Source organism: Aspergillus homomorphus (genome assembly GCF_003184865.1).
Source record: "Aspergillus homomorphus CBS 101889 unplaced genomic scaffold BO97scaffold_15, whole genome shotgun sequence".
Lineage (NCBI taxonomy): Eukaryota > Fungi > Ascomycota > Eurotiomycetes > Eurotiales > Aspergillaceae > Aspergillus > Aspergillus homomorphus.
This window is the reverse complement of record NW_020291901.1, coordinates 472,083-486,772: the sequence shown is the minus strand read 5'-3', so window position 1 is coordinate 486,772 and position 14,690 is coordinate 472,083. Positions and strand designations below refer to the sequence as shown.

General features: G+C 52.5%; 5 protein-coding genes across 5 annotated transcripts; 3 read left to right on the top strand and 2 right to left on the bottom strand.

The window, feature by feature from the left end:
• Positions 1-677: 677 nt before the first annotated feature.
• BO97DRAFT_424164 (thiamine pyrophosphate-dependent dehydrogenase E1 component subunit alpha) lies at positions 678-2,039 on the top strand (the record flags this gene model as incomplete). The annotated part of the gene is made up of 4 exons (XM_025696945.1): positions 678-822; positions 876-937; positions 1,003-1,212; positions 1,272-2,039. 4 exons carry the CDS (start codon positions 678-680, stop codon positions 2,037-2,039), a joined length of 1,185 nt encoding a protein of 394 aa, XP_025552143.1.
• Positions 2,040-3,767: 1,728 nt separating this feature from the next.
• On the top strand, positions 3,768-5,312 carry BO97DRAFT_344023 (allantoinase alX; the record flags this gene model as incomplete). Its single annotated transcript, XM_025691715.1, has 2 exons — positions 3,768-4,265; positions 4,329-5,312. 2 exons carry the CDS (start codon positions 3,768-3,770, stop codon positions 5,310-5,312), a joined length of 1,482 nt encoding a protein of 493 aa, XP_025552142.1.
• Positions 5,313-5,813: 501 nt separating this feature from the next.
• Positions 5,814-8,706, bottom strand: BO97DRAFT_405203 (putative glycerol-3-phosphate acyltransferase Sct1). Its single transcript, XM_025695135.1, has one exon. It carries the CDS (start codon positions 8,328-8,330, stop codon positions 6,183-6,185), a length of 2,148 nt encoding a protein of 715 aa, XP_025552141.1. The 5' UTR covers positions 8,331-8,706; the 3' UTR covers positions 5,814-6,182.
• Positions 8,707-9,197: 491 nt separating this feature from the next.
• Positions 9,198-10,336, bottom strand: BO97DRAFT_442828 (ATP11 family protein). The gene is made up of 2 exons (XM_025698305.1): positions 10,143-10,336; positions 9,198-10,081 (listed from the first exon to the last, which is right to left on the bottom strand). The coding sequence occupies exons 1-2, from the start codon at positions 10,316-10,318 to the stop codon at positions 9,226-9,228; spliced, it is 1,032 nt and encodes a 343-aa protein (XP_025552140.1). The 5' UTR covers positions 10,319-10,336; the 3' UTR covers positions 9,198-9,225.
• A 2,608-nt stretch (positions 10,337-12,944) lies between these two features.
• Positions 12,945-13,427, top strand: BO97DRAFT_424159 (uncharacterized protein; the record flags this gene model as incomplete). The annotated part of the gene is made up of 2 exons (XM_025696944.1): positions 12,945-13,130; positions 13,176-13,427. 2 exons carry the CDS (start codon positions 12,945-12,947, stop codon positions 13,425-13,427), a joined length of 438 nt encoding a protein of 145 aa, XP_025552139.1.
• Between the last annotated feature and the right edge of the window lie 1,263 nt (positions 13,428-14,690).

The window sequence follows — 14,690 nt, the reverse complement described above, 5'->3', positions numbered from 1 at the left end:
GAAAAAGTCCATGCTTCAACGCTATCGGCTCACACGGAACCACGGGCCGAGGATCGGCATGCCGAAGGAGCCAGCTCTCACACCAAACGGAGACTGCTAGTCCCGGCCGACGCATTTCCAGCTTCGAAGCTTCTTTAGTTATCTGTGTCATGAATGTATTGTCGGGAGTTGTCGAAAGAATCAATAACCGACGTTGATAAGTAGATCTTCCTCTTGATCATGTGCTTGCAATCACTCGGTTATCAGCGCAAACAAAGCAAACTCGACTTCCCAATCGCGGCTATCCCCGGTGTCCATGTGACGTCGAGCCCGAGGCCAACCGTTTTCTCCGCATTCCCCAGGAATTCCAGGGACACTGGATAGATCGCAGCACCCTGTGCATACCAGAGGATCTCTTTTTCTGCCACAGCATCATTCTATGATTCTGGCACTGAATAGAGACATCATGATCCTCAGCATTTCTCGTTCGTTTTCTCGTTCATTCAATCGCTCTTTAGCGCTAGCACCGAAGATACCTCGCAGATGGGGTAGTTCAATATCACAGCGCCCGGGATCTGATCGGTATGACCCCTCTCCCCACAACATTGCGCGCCTAGCAAAACCACGGATATCGATAGCTAACAGTTTGTATTAGAGTCCGATTTCCAGGAGCTGTCAATAGCAAATTCACCAACGATATGGAGTTCATCAATCCCACCGAGGTGTCCAACATCCCTACCTATCGAGTCATGGATTCCGACGGAGTGTTGGTTGACAAGACACGCAAGCCCCTCGATATACCGAAGGAACAGATCTTGGAGTGGTACAAGAATATGTTGACCGGTCAGTGGAAATTCTTGCCCTGGAATTATCACATCGCGTCTGACAAAGGCTAGTGAGCGTCATGGACGTGGTCATGTTCGAGGCTCAGAGACAAGGCCGGTTAAGCTTTTACATGGTAGAGGCCCAATTCTGTTTGGCGGATATTGACATAGTATGGAAAGAAGCTAATCGTCAGTGAAGGTTTCTGCTGGAGAGGAGGGCATCAGCGTTGGGTCCGCCGCCGCATTGACCCCCGACGACGTCGTGTTCGCCCAGTATCGTGAGGCCGGAGTCTTCCAACAGCGAGGCTTTACCCTCAAAGAGTTCATGAGCCAGCTGTTTGCCAATCAGCATGATAATAGCCGCGGCCGCAATATGCCTGTTCATTATGGCAAAAACTATCCCCGAACCGTGAGTTACTCATACAATGACTGAGTGAGCCTGGGGAGTAGGACGGCTGACCATTGCAGCACACAATTTCCTCGCCCCTTGCGACCCAGATACCTCAAGCGTCAGGCGCTGCCTATGCTTTGAAGTTACAAACCCTACAGAACCCTGATCTGCCACCTCGAATCGTAGCCTGCTACTTTGGTGAAGGAGCTGCCAGTGAAGGTGATTTCCATGCGGGTCTCAACATCGCTGCCACACGATCCTGCCCCGTGGTCTTCATCTGTCGCAATAATGGATATGCTATTTCGACTCCGACCCTGGAGCAGTATCGCGGTGATGGTATCGCGAGTCGTGGCGTTGGCTATGGGATTGACACAATCCGTGTTGATGGGAACGACATATTCGCCGTCTATGAAGCGATGCGCGAAGCTCGGCGGATCGCTTTGACTGATGGGGGCAAGCCGGTCCTTATTGAGGCGATGAGCTACCGCGTTTCACATCACAGCACCAGTGATGACAGCTTCGCCTATCGAGCCCGTGTTGAGGTGGAAGATTGGAAGCGGCGTGATAATCCGATTATCCGTCTGCGGAAGTGGTTGGAGAACGAAGGGCTTTGGAACGAAGATATCGAGCGAGATACACGCGATCAGCTCCGCAAAGCAGTCTTGAAGGAGTTCGGCGAGGCTGAACGCGAGTTGAAACCACCCCTACGGTCTGCATTCGAAGGGGTGTACGAAGAGATCACAGAGGAGGCACAGGAGCAAATGAAAGACCTCAAGCGTATATTGGAGACATACCCTGAGGAGTATGACATTCGTCAGTTTAAGGACGGAATCAACGGACTGTAAAGTGTGTTTGATTCATTGTTTGTGCATTAGTGGTTGATAAGCGATCTAGACAGACAAACAGACAGACAGACAATCAAAACCCCAAGTCTCTGTAACGTCACGCAATTGTGTTCGTGTTGCAGATCCAGCGAAGACATTCGCTCGTGACAAGGATCTCTCCTCGTATTCGAGTAGACCTCATGATCGAAACCACTGCGCCCAACGCTGTCCCGGCACGTGACCCAGCAACCTGACTTTGGGCACTGCAACGAATGGTCGGAAAGGCAATTCCCTTCCTCTTTGGGAAGGCATCGACTCGCTCTGCTTTGCCATGTTGTGAGACATTCATTTCTTGCCTCGTGCATTGCACTCTCAACGGCCGCGATAGCCGATGCAACTGATCTTTATTTGACTTTTTTTCCCTGCAGAACAAAACAAGGAGAGGGGTTCAATATCCTCACATGATTTCTCTTTCTACTACCGAGATAGGAACCAGAGACTCGGTCCGGTCCATGGACGCTTCGATGTCGGCGCTGAAGAGTGACACCGCCTCTGCCGAGATAAACCTACACCGCCTGTTGGTATCCGTCATCGGGGTGGTGTATTCGCTTGCTGACAATCGAGTCAACCTGACCTCATTGAAGTATAATGCTATGCCATCACCATCTTCGCCTCCCCCTGGAAACCAAGCAGGGACAATTCTGAGCATAGACAGGAAATTGAGGTGGGTGGTGGCAATTCAACCTAATCGAAATCCCGCAAAGCCGGCAGGCAGAATTTGTCCTCAAGGCGGTCAGTCTGTGTGGTGTTTTCCCGCATTTTTTCCAGACAACTAATCGGAGACTGGAATCAAATCCGTCTAGATCCTTTGGAGAACCGGCAATGCTTTTCCACTGAGCCACTCAGCCTGGGCCACGCTTGAAAGCCTCCGGGACAACAGGGGAAGAGAAGGGTCAATGCTCAACTACCTATCCCGCGGCCGCTGGAGAATTTTGATCGAGTAACGGAAATGTCAAATTCAGGTACCCCTCCGAGTTTTGATCGAGTAACAGCATGCCAAACCGACGAAAATTTGTTTCGCCCCAGGGGATCCCCGATGGCGGATGCCGGAGGCGCCCGACATTTCCGACCCATGGGTGATGAACACACAGACCCGGACATTCTCGCAGCCCCCTTCGCGACTGTCTGCCGCGTCAATGGGGAATAATGAAGGCATACAAAGGGAGGAAGAACCTGCCGCGACGCAACACAAGCACTTTTCCCAAGTCATGAGAGCAGTTGGTGAGGAGGCTCAAGATCACTACCACACCTTTGTGGTGAAGTGCAGAATAGTCGTATCCAGTTGATCGTCAGGAGTTCAACCTTTAAACGAGAGGCAAAGAGAGGTAGACCCGGTGGATCTGTCACTGCTGTGGATCCCGATTTCTGTTACTCGATCAATATTATGAGCGATTGGCCTACTAATCGGGCGAGGCGGAGGAGAGAACAATGCCTGCTTATCTCGCCGAATACTTAAACAACCCCTTATCGGAGGGCCTGACTCGATCGTTTTCTCGCCCTTTGTCTTATCAGCGAAGAGAATCCCTTGCCTACCACTGTTTCCGCCTTATTTGCTCATCTCCTTCCTTATCTTTGTCCATTGTTCGGTAGTCTGACTTCCTGCCTCGACCTTTTGTCTGCTCTGCCTCTTGCATTCCTGTCGTCTTCTGTCCTCTTTCTCTCGTTCAGTCCTTGCGGTCCATAGACACAATGGAGCCCGTTCAAATACCGTCGATCACAGTTATCGTTTCCTCACGGGCCGTCATTTCGGGGCGTTTGACGGCAGCCACTATCGTTATCTCCCGCACCAGTGGAAAGATCACGGCAGTCTTCGATTCCGTGATCCCTGCTACTGACTTTCCTGCTGGCACTCCGTACACGGACTATTCCCCTCATGTCTTACTGCCTGGGTTGGTTGACGCCCATGTGCACCTGAACGAGCCCGGCCGTACCGAATGGGAAGGCTTCTATACTGGTACCCAGGCCGCTGCGTTCGGTGGTGTTACCACGGTCATTGACATGCCTCTGAATGCCATTCCACCTACCACCACAGTAGCCAACTTCAAGGAGAAGCTCCGCGCAGCCCATGGAAAGTGCTGGGTAGACGTTGGCTTCTATGGTGGCATTATCCCCGGAAATGCCGGCGAGTTGAAGGCTTTGGTGAATGAAGGAGTGCGAGGCTTCAAAGGATTCCTTATCGATAGCGGGGTATGTGGTTCTGTCCCTGCGTCTTTAGTCTCTGATAGTGTGTTGCCATACTAACCTTACTAGGTTGACGAGTTCCCCGCCGTCTCCCCGGATGACATCCGAAAGGCCATGGCTGAACTGGCCGATGAGCCCACGACGCTTATGTTTCATGCAGAAATGGCTGGAGATACGGAATCGGCGCCCGAAGGTCCCGTTGAGGCGTACTCCACCTTCCTCGCATCTCGTCCATCGTCCTATGAGACTCGCGCCGTAGAAGAGATCCTCGCGCTGTCCCACCTGGCCCCCAAGCTTCCCTTGCATATTGTCCACCTCTCTGCGATGGAAGCCATCCCGTTGCTGCGCAAGGCTCGTGCTGAGGGTGTTCCTATCACAGCCGAAACATGCTTCCACTACCTGTCCCTGGCTGCTGAGGAGATCCGTGATGGTGATACTCGTCACAAGTGTTGTCCTCCCATCCGTTCGCAGTCCAACCAGGACCGTCTCTGGGAAGAGGTCGAACGCCATGCCGACGAAGGCGTCATCAAGACCATCGTGTCTGATCACTCGCCCTGTACGCCCGATCTGAAGCTGCTACCATCTAATGTGCCTGGTGGCTGCACATCTAGTGGTCACGTGACAAATGAAGGCAGTTTCTTCTCGGCCTGGGGTGGCATTTCCTCTGTTGGCCTGGGTCTTCCAATCCTGTGGACAGAGCTCAGTCGACGGAAAGGCCTCGCCACCAGCACCGACGAGACCACGACTCAAGCTCTCCAAGACATCGTCCGCCTCTGCTGCACCAACACGGCTCGCCAGGTTGGCCTTGAGAGTCAGAAGGGCGACCTCATCCCTGGCCACGATGCAGACATTTGTGTCTTCGACGATACGGCCGAATGGGTCGTCGAGCCCAGCACCATGCTCTTCCGTAACAAATGCTCCCCCTACCAAGGCCGCACGCTTCGCGGCATGGTCCGCGAGACCTGGCTGCGCGGCGAGAAGATCTTCAACCGCGACGAAGGCTTCAGCAGCAAAACCCCAGCTGGAGGTCTGCTCCTCGACAAGCGCGTTTGAACTCGTTTCCCCGAGTCTGATGAAGTTCGAGTTGGCCGACCATATATCTCCCACTTTTAGTCGATTTTCTCCAACCGCAGCACGATACCCGGTTTTGACGATACCTCCTAATTAATGACATACATCTAACCAGCGAGCAAGGCATATCATCAGCATTTATTTCATAAGCATCAGAGTATATAGTCATTAGACATGCATGCAATACACACACACCCGTATGATGAATTGAATAATCTAGACGAGAACCTTGTCCTCTGTAGCGTGCTGTAGATGGGAACCTGGTTTCGATCGAGAAGTTGAAAGTCAAAATGAAGGAAGGTTGATGTTCATGTGGATAAGAACATTAACAATACGACCCCCTGTCGGGCATCATCCCCTCGTCACCGCTCTATGGCGCAATCCCGCCTTGGCGGTTGGTTGGAGGCACGTGGAACCGGTCTTCCCTACTAGACTACTAGTTACAACCACTCTGCAACTTGAGAGAAGAGAATTCCATAAAAAGCCCATAATACATGTCACATTCATTTCACTTTCCTAACCGCAAGACAGAATATATCAACTCGCAGAACGCAACAGGATAACATGCAACATGCACAACAACCACATGAAAAACAAAGAAGGAATCGAAGGTTAAAGTCATGGGAAGGGAAAAAAAAATGAGAGAGGGTATCGACACTTCCACAACGACAACAACAACCACCTTCACCAGAACGTGACCCGCTACAGGACTTGCGTGTACGTTGCACCGATAGAACAATGCTCATATCAGCTAAATCAGCCTCCAATCCTTACCAAGGGAGACAAAAAAAAAACTAGAGGAACCTCAACACCTATGATGTATCCCATCCTCGCCACTCAAGCATCGTCAAATCATTTCGTTTTCTTCATCTCCTCCACCACGACTAGATCACCACTGCCGACACTGGCTGAGCCATCCAACGAGACGACATCCTCCTCCGCTCCGTCCTGATCGTACTCGGCACGGACACGTTGGCGGCCGCGCTCCTGCATCGAATCGCGGATGCGGCGGTTGACTTCGCCGAGATCGTCTTTGGATTTGATGCTGAGGGGCTTGAGGAAGGTTTCGTAGAGGTTGAAGCCGGCGCTGCGGGAGCGGCTGCGGCCGTTGCGGCTGGCGCTGCGGTTGCGGCTCTCGGGCTCGCTGGGGGGCATGCTCTTGAGGCGGGACTGGTAGGCGTCGTCGCCGGGGTGGCCGTGGTCGATCAGCTTCTCGGACTCGAAGTCCGGGAAGATCTCGGGGGCGAAGTTGTCGATCACGTCGACGACTTTGGCGGAGAGGGCTTGGCGCTCGGCGCGGAGTTTGGCCAGCGAGCTGGCGGAGCGGGGGTTGAGGGCGACGAGGAGCGGGGGCAGCGACTTGAGGACGTCGATGCCGATCTCGCCGATGCGGAGACCCGCGAAGGAGACGGAGATCATCAGGCCGAAGAAGAAGATGGAGAAGAGCGCAAGCGGGATCGAGTCGGGAATGTAGGTCCGTGCGTTCAACCACCACGGGACGACCGAGGCGTAGAACCCGTCGTGCCGGCAGTAGTGAAGCCAGATGGTCACGATCACCGTGTACCAGGTGTAGAGCGCGGGGGCCAGGCCCATGGCGACCAGGATCTTCCAGCTGCCGACGACGTCACGGCCCTCGAGCTTCACGACGGAGTTGGCCAGAGCGGCGCGTTTCTTTTTCACGGAGACGACCTTGGCGGTGACGAAGACGGGCCAGAAGAGGGCTACAGAGGGAAGGGTGCCAATGGCCAGCGTGAGAAGTTCGCCGACACGGTAGAGCAAGGTGCCCAGGACCAGCCACCAGGGACGGTGCTTCACATCGCCCCATTCAACTTGGTGATCGCGGATACCCACAGCGCGGAGCCGCCGGTTGTAGTCGAAGATAGCTTTTTTGAGTTGAAGTACCTTGGGTTCGTCTTTGAACTGGGTATAGCCTTTGAGAAGACGTCGGTTGAGCTCGATGACGACGGGGAGAGGAAGCTTCATTCTCAGCGGCTTGTACAGTCGACGGGTGGCCTGGATGACCATCAAGGTCTCATGGTCCGGAGCTTGTTGGGTCACGGTAGTCAATGCCTCGGTAATTGTCTCCAAAAGGGAGCCCACCGCGTTCCGCTTGGAATTTCCACCAGCCTTGAAGGCCTCAATCTGGTCCGGGTGCACCTGAACGGGGTTTCCGAACTCGACCACTGCACGAGAGCGGAACTTATTCGGATGGAAGTAGTTCATACCACACGGGATGATAGACAGCCCACAGTTGGGATCCATTGCAAGTGTGCCCAACGCAATGATAGCCACACCAGCCTTCAAGGGAAGAAGGCTAGGACGATCGTGACTGCCACCTTCAGGGAAGATACCAATACAGCCACCGGCAATCAATTCACGGTACACCGCATCGAACATCTTGCTCTGATCAATATGGGGAGCGATCTTGAACGGGGTTCCCTTGCGCAAAGCATCGTGGAGAGGGTGGTCCTTGTCGAAAGTCTTGAACGGCTTGCGCAGTCGAATCGTATTCGCGTCGATGATCTCTTCGATTGCCTGTTGCTCGGGGCTCGACTTGCCGACACGGGGCAGAATGATGGTCCCACCCACCATGAACTGGTCACTTGTGAAATCGCAATCACGTCCCTTCAGCAGGGTGGGGTCGTTCTCCGGGTCTGGGAGGTAGATCTCACCCTTGGCTGGCTTGACATGATCCATCGAGCGCACGACAGGCAGCGCACCCATGCATCCAGCCATAGTCCCAATGTAAGGTTCGCGCATGGACTTGTCGGCGATCAGGAACGAAATGCGACGGCCCGCATAGTGCTTCATGATGCGCATCAGCAGGATTGAATCCACGAATTGATTCGCATGGGGCGCCGCGACGATAATTACGGGGCCCCGCTTGGGGATCCGCCATGCACCGCGAGAGTAGACCTCGCGAAAGAAGATATCCAGACAGAGGGTGAAAATCCACACCCCCAAGTCATACAGCCACGGGATCATATATCTCCGAGCCATGGCTGCGTTCTGTGTTAATCGAACTTGTCGAAACTAGGGGGAAAAAAGAAAGAAAAAAGAAGAAGAGGGGGGAGAAAAAGTAAATATCATTCAAAGATTCCCGCGGGGTGTGCCTCGTTTCTGTATCCCTCAAGTCATGACCGCGGGGTTGGAACGCTTTATCAGCCGGAGAGTTGTGACGGGAGGTGACGTTTACGGCGGGTTTTCCTTTGGGGGCAGGAGCGCGTGCGCGCGTTGCCAGTTGTAGCAGGGCACACTGGACGGGTAAAGCAGTAGTCGGGACAGCTTCTCCCACTGGCGTCGACTCTATGCCGCCCAAGACAGTATGCAGGTAGTGGACCCGTCGTTGGTTGAGAATGCAGCTGGAGATGCAGCGGAAGATGGGGAGTTTTTGCGAAATAAATCAGGATTGAGCACAGAGTGATGTGAATCTAACGATTTCCGGAGAAATTCGGATGTTGGAGCTAGCGTTGATCAGGCAAGTTACTCCGGCGATCTGGACCCTGCAGAGTCACAGACAGAACACGAAAACGGTTGGGAACCAACTCTTCTCTTGGTTAAATGTTGGGAAGTACTCTGTACTCCCAATGATAAGAGGGGGAGCAGTCAGTCTGGAACAAAGCTCTGGTGCCAATCGGAACCGTGGTGGTCGAAAGTCTGGACGCGTGTTTGGCTTTCGCGCGCGGAGGAGGCGCGCGGGGCTGCAGGATGGATACTCACGTGATATGACACCGTTACGGCAGGGAACTAGTGCCGATCCCGGCGCTTTCCCCGAGTCTGGGTGGTCTTGGCATTCACCTGTCACGCAGCCAGCCTGGATGTAGGTGATACGAGGTCGAAACCAGGTCATGCATTGACTAAATCTATGGTACACAGAATCCTCTCACGAGCTCATCTACAACTTCTCCGCCTCGGCCATCAGGTCTTCAATCTTGAAATTTTGCACATCACCCCGCGTGAACATCCGCAACAGTTCTCCCTTCCGGCCACTGGCTTGTCCACCAAAGTCATAGAATCGCTGCACACAGCTGACCAGCCAGCTGGCATCATTGATAGAGACCCCCGAGTCTGGCATCACCTGGCCGTGCATGAGAACGAGTCCCTTGTCATCGGCGAGATCAAGGTGGTGGGTGATGGTGGTATGCGGCTGGGCAAAGGAGCCATGCAGCTTGTAGGCGGCAAGATGCGTGAAGATGATGGTGGAAGTATGGGAGTTGGCAAGAGACGCATGAGTGGCGGACGGGGACGGCGCTGAGGCCGGCGGGTGGAAGGCCCATTGGAGGAAATGGATGTCTGCTCCGCCGTTGGCAGCCTCGCTGTTCTCACCCTCCGCTGGCTCGGACTGCGTCGCATTGCGCGGCAAAGGCAGGATAAACTGAGGGTTCTGACGAGCAGCGTCCACAATGCGCTGATATGTCTCCACCGGGATACAGGCACAAATGGAGTGGGAGTTGTTCGCGTGCCGAAGGCGCCAGAGGGCCTCGATTTCCTTGGGTGGAAGGCCGCGGATCTTTTCGACGTCAAGGAAAGAGTCGAGGCCTTTGATGCCGCCTGACTTAGTAGAAGTCGTAGCCTTGATCGCAGCTTGAGCTTGAGGGGAAGGAGGTGGCGTCGGTGGGGGAGGGGGACCGGTGGTGGATGAAGACGGCGTCGATGGCTCGGGAGTGATTGAGGTGGATGCTTGACGGCGGAAGTCTTGAATCTTTTCCTTGTAGGCATCTTTCAGGGATTCAATATCCTCATGACCCTCCCTAGTCAATTCGAAATAAGCGTGATGATCGTCGGACTTTGGGAGGATCTCTTTTGACTCACTGCTTGGCTTTCTGGTCGAGCTTCGACTTGTATCTATCCAGCACCTGCTTGGGGTCATGGTGTGTCGCAAGGAAGCGGACATCATGTACCTGAGCCCATCTTCTCTGCTGAGAACGCAGTAACGAGGTCCTGCTCCGAAGTAGGGAATGAAAAGCGGATGATCGAAACGACGACATGTTCGCAGTTGCAGCTCTGCCGCGGAGTTGGCGAGATCAGGTTCGAAAAAGTGTCCGGGCCGACTGATCGGCTGCGATGCTTATGTAATCAATGCCTTTTTATGACTCTTCCTACAGTAATTATTTAGTGCCTCTCTTTGGGAACAAGTAGAGTGTGGCTTTAAGTCTCTATGTAACCTGTGCTGCTCCAGTTTGTAATGGCTTAGCTGGCTATTAGGTCTTATTGGTATTCATTTTCTGCAGCACCTTCACCAGCAATATATGTCAACTTCTTAGCGAATATTCTCTGCAGAGATAGTGTAGTTAATGCTAACATCCCCAAAGTACTAGATAAGCATATCGTATCTGTAGTAAGCTGGCTTCGTGTGACTTTTGACAGCTCTAGCCCATTGCCGTATTTCCAGCTATCACTCACCCTTCGATTGCTAGTAACGATAGTTTTCCACAATACCACTTCTGCCCCGAAAGTCTGGTTTAGCTGCTCGTTGAGAATGGCATAATTGGTTGTTAGGAAAGCGGATAGTCGGAGAATTGAGTCAAATAGACTTGATCTCCAGGTCATGACAGTTACTATAGACGTCTCGCTGGGTCCACGGTAACTAGAGACAGGACAAGGTAAGGTGGGATCAAAGTCACTGTTGCCTGGCCGTGCTTATAACAATCGAGAGACTTCAAGCCTATTCTGTTCACACGCCATTCAATGCTTGGGTGTCTGCTTCTGAATTCGTCAAGCGGTGGTGTTTGATTCGCAGAGTCTCCGATCCTCACCTACACAATAGCAAAGACGGAAATTGCCCCGGGCACCTTGCTGCCTTCATGAAAGGCTCAGCATCCATCCACACCAGGTTGGAGAGAAATGGTCAGCCCTGGACATGTTATCATGCACCAGCTTCGGAACTCAGTGCTTGGCTCGGGAATAGAGGGCGATCCGGGGTTGTGCCCGGACGGTCTCGCTAGTTCCTGCTCTATCGTCTTCCCCCGGAAAGGCCTGTCTTCCTTTCCCCAGACAATCGTATCTGTGGACTGCGCATGATGCCTTACTGTCATATTCTTGAGAAACTCACCTACCTGGCATCAGTTATCACACTTCTGTCACTCAGGTGTACGCGCATCTTTGGTAAATACACATTTCGGACTTGCGGATTAACCAAGAGATATGTCACCTACTTCAAAGACGCCTTGATCCCGAATTCACGTCTCCAAAGCGTGCGAAGAGTGTCGACACCGGAAGTTGAAGTGTGATGGCCGTTCTCCCTGTTGCCGATGCTTACGACGCAGTATCCCATGCAACTTTAGGGCAAATGCGCGAAGGCGAGCACATATGCGCAGTGACAGCCCCGAGACCCGAGATTTGAAAGGTTTGCTATTGCGTATCTCTCTTCATTCTGTGTGTCTTTTCACATTCATCAAAAACTCGCGGTTTGTTCTACACACCCTTAGGTTATTATCTCCGGTGTATACGAAAGCACCCTCGTCCAGTGGTGGAAGTCTTATATATGTACCATCGTCCAACATCGCCTTTCTACATCACTTGCACGGGTTGATCATGGGGCAATATCACCCGCAAACTCACACCGAGGCGTTCTTGGACGGAAATATCTTACCTGACTCATTCCAACCTCGACCGTTGATGAGAGAGCACCTCGGTCCATCGCCACTCGTATTCCTTATGTTGCTAACTCCCCAACAGCTCTTGATTACATGACCTCAAGAGCTCATAGATCTATCTATGGACAGATATATTCTTACTGCATGGGCAATACCTCCACTTCAAACCCCGGACTTTTCCAAGGGGTGGTTAAGTCAGCTTCAGAGCAATGCATTGGGAGGGTACAACCCCGCCACTCATTATAAGTTATCTTGCAGCGCCTTGGCCATCGAATTCATAAGTGCTGAACTTGCTGACATGGGCGAGAAACTCATACAAGAGGCTATTTTTATGCACCAGAACAGCAACGCTACGCCCGACGTGCTAGTACTGCAACACCATCTACTGCTGATAAGTGAATTTCAGGCGGTCTGTTTATACCACACTGACAGTTAATCACATTCAGTACTACCTCGATACCGGGGATCCTGAGGCGGCGTACGCGCAGTTGGCGACAGCAATGGGACCGCTCATGGCAACTGGAATCGTAATGGACGCCCAGAATTTGGAAGAGTGAATGATCATAAAGTCCTTCGTCTCTTTAGAAAACGAACGGCCTGTACTCATCTTTCTAATTACAGTCTATGACCCATGAAGAACTTACATTTTGTAAGGGAAACAGTACTATGATATGTCTTATCCTGGGACGGCCTACTCTAGTACTTGCGAAAAATATATCTCTCAATTCGAGAAAAGATGATCCAGTGCTCGACCACACCACGAATTCCTTATATGCAATGGGCGAGATCATCCACCTCTAGCAGGACAGCAATGCTTCTATGGTGACACAACTGAAGGCATCCCATGCACTTAGTGCCAAATCAAAAGACTATCAGCACAGCAAGAAGACATCTCGGTCAGCAGAGGAACCAGCGAATAGCAGCCCGTCAATGAATGTTTGTAAGTTAGATCCTTTCTTTCCCTGAATTGGCATCGTGCCACGTGCTCACTAGTCCCTAAGTATACCCTTGGGCGATCATGCTCATTTATCGGCCATCGAATCAGAGCTCTGAAGAACCGGCCCTGCATCCGCCCTGGCACTACTCAGGCACCGTTGACGCCGATGATCCCAGCAATCTGAAAGCCTGCAAGCAGTGCGTCGAGAGTGCGGTTACTATTATTGACAATCTACACCACGTCCATCTTGGCGGTTCTATCTCCAAGGTGAGCCGATATACGTGAGTGATTGACGGGCATTGACCGAAGTAGGATCTCCCCTTGAACCCCTTCTTTATCGAGAGCGCCTGCCTCGTCCTGGTTGCTGGGAGTCGGACCGAGCACTTGGGGCTCAACGCCCCTCATCTCACCACCGGAATGCAACCCCTGGCTCAGATGGTACCCCAAGCGGCAGCCCCACGTCTAGCCTCGATCCAAGCCGTGGTTCATAAGGCTGGCCTAGAATGTTCGGTGCAGCAAGACCCGTGCTGGCTGGGATCTGGGATCCGGGATCCCTTTCTATGAGATTTTTGCAGATGATCGACTGGATAGGAATGATGAAGACGATCTATATATGAGTAGAGGCTTCTGAGCATCTCTGACGATGCTACTTATCCATCAAAGTCTCGGTTTGGAGGTTGCCGTGGACCTTGTTCTGGTTTGCGTTGAAGCTATGCTATTTCCAAAGGGACTACTCCGTACAAGCGTTTGAGCTTCGTGTTCAGTATATCGAGAGAACTGTTATGTTTGCCCTCGGTTGGTCCCTGCATTCTATATGGATTGTGCATTTCCGAGACAGGAAAGACATGCACGTCACTGCCGGCATCATAGATTGATTGTCTGCGCCGATTGAGATTGTTGTTGTCTCGGTTAAAATGGGATTGTCCCAAACCGGCAATTCTCCGCGGGGGGTGCGAAAACTCCGGCGGGGGTCGCTTGTGAAGGGCAAATGATGGAGGGAGGAGGTTCTACCATTGCGCAATGTCCCTTCGACTCTCTCCAATTCCACACTCCCCCACGTTTTCGTTTCACGGTGCCAGATCCCCCTCATCTGAAGTCTGGAGGGGTAAGTGGAGGCTATTTTCACTCTTCTCAGCCACGGGACTGGAGGACGGCAATTTCTCCGGCGCCTTTCCCTACACAGTATGGTGTTTGGGCTGTGGTCTCCACCAATAAATCCGCAATTGAAGGGCAAAGAAGACGGAGGAATCTCATCCGTGACATCATGCTTCTTGACACACTGCGTGTACGTGCATTGTACATCCCAGGTACTCTTTGCCAGATGCAGGTCGGCGGAATGCTGGCAGATGAACAAGGCTGTGCAGCACTCGGAGATGCTGGTACCTGCTTGCTCGGGACAATACTGGATTGGCAACCGGACAACTTATTGATCGGAATAGAACACGTTGAAATCGGTTGAAGGGGGGGGGTTCAAAGCGAGTTGAACCTGAGGCCATCCCACGCTCTGCCCCACCGAGGGGTTGTTTTGAACGACTGGCGGGGTAAAAAAAAAGAGGCAGGAGTAGTTACTACTAGTCGCAGTTAGTATCGACAGGATAATTAGTTTAGTTCGTCAGAAGAGGCAATCCTGTCGTGACTGGCTTCCTCTCCTCTTCTCTTCCCCCCACTATCCACCCAGACTCCTCCGTATTTCTTCCTCCATTCCCTCCTCTTCTTCCTCTCTTCTCCTTCTCTTTTTTCCTCCTCAATCCTCCCTAACTTCCCGCTCTCTTCCTCTTCCTCTTCCTCCTTCGTATCATCCATTGAACATCTTCATATCTTCTCACA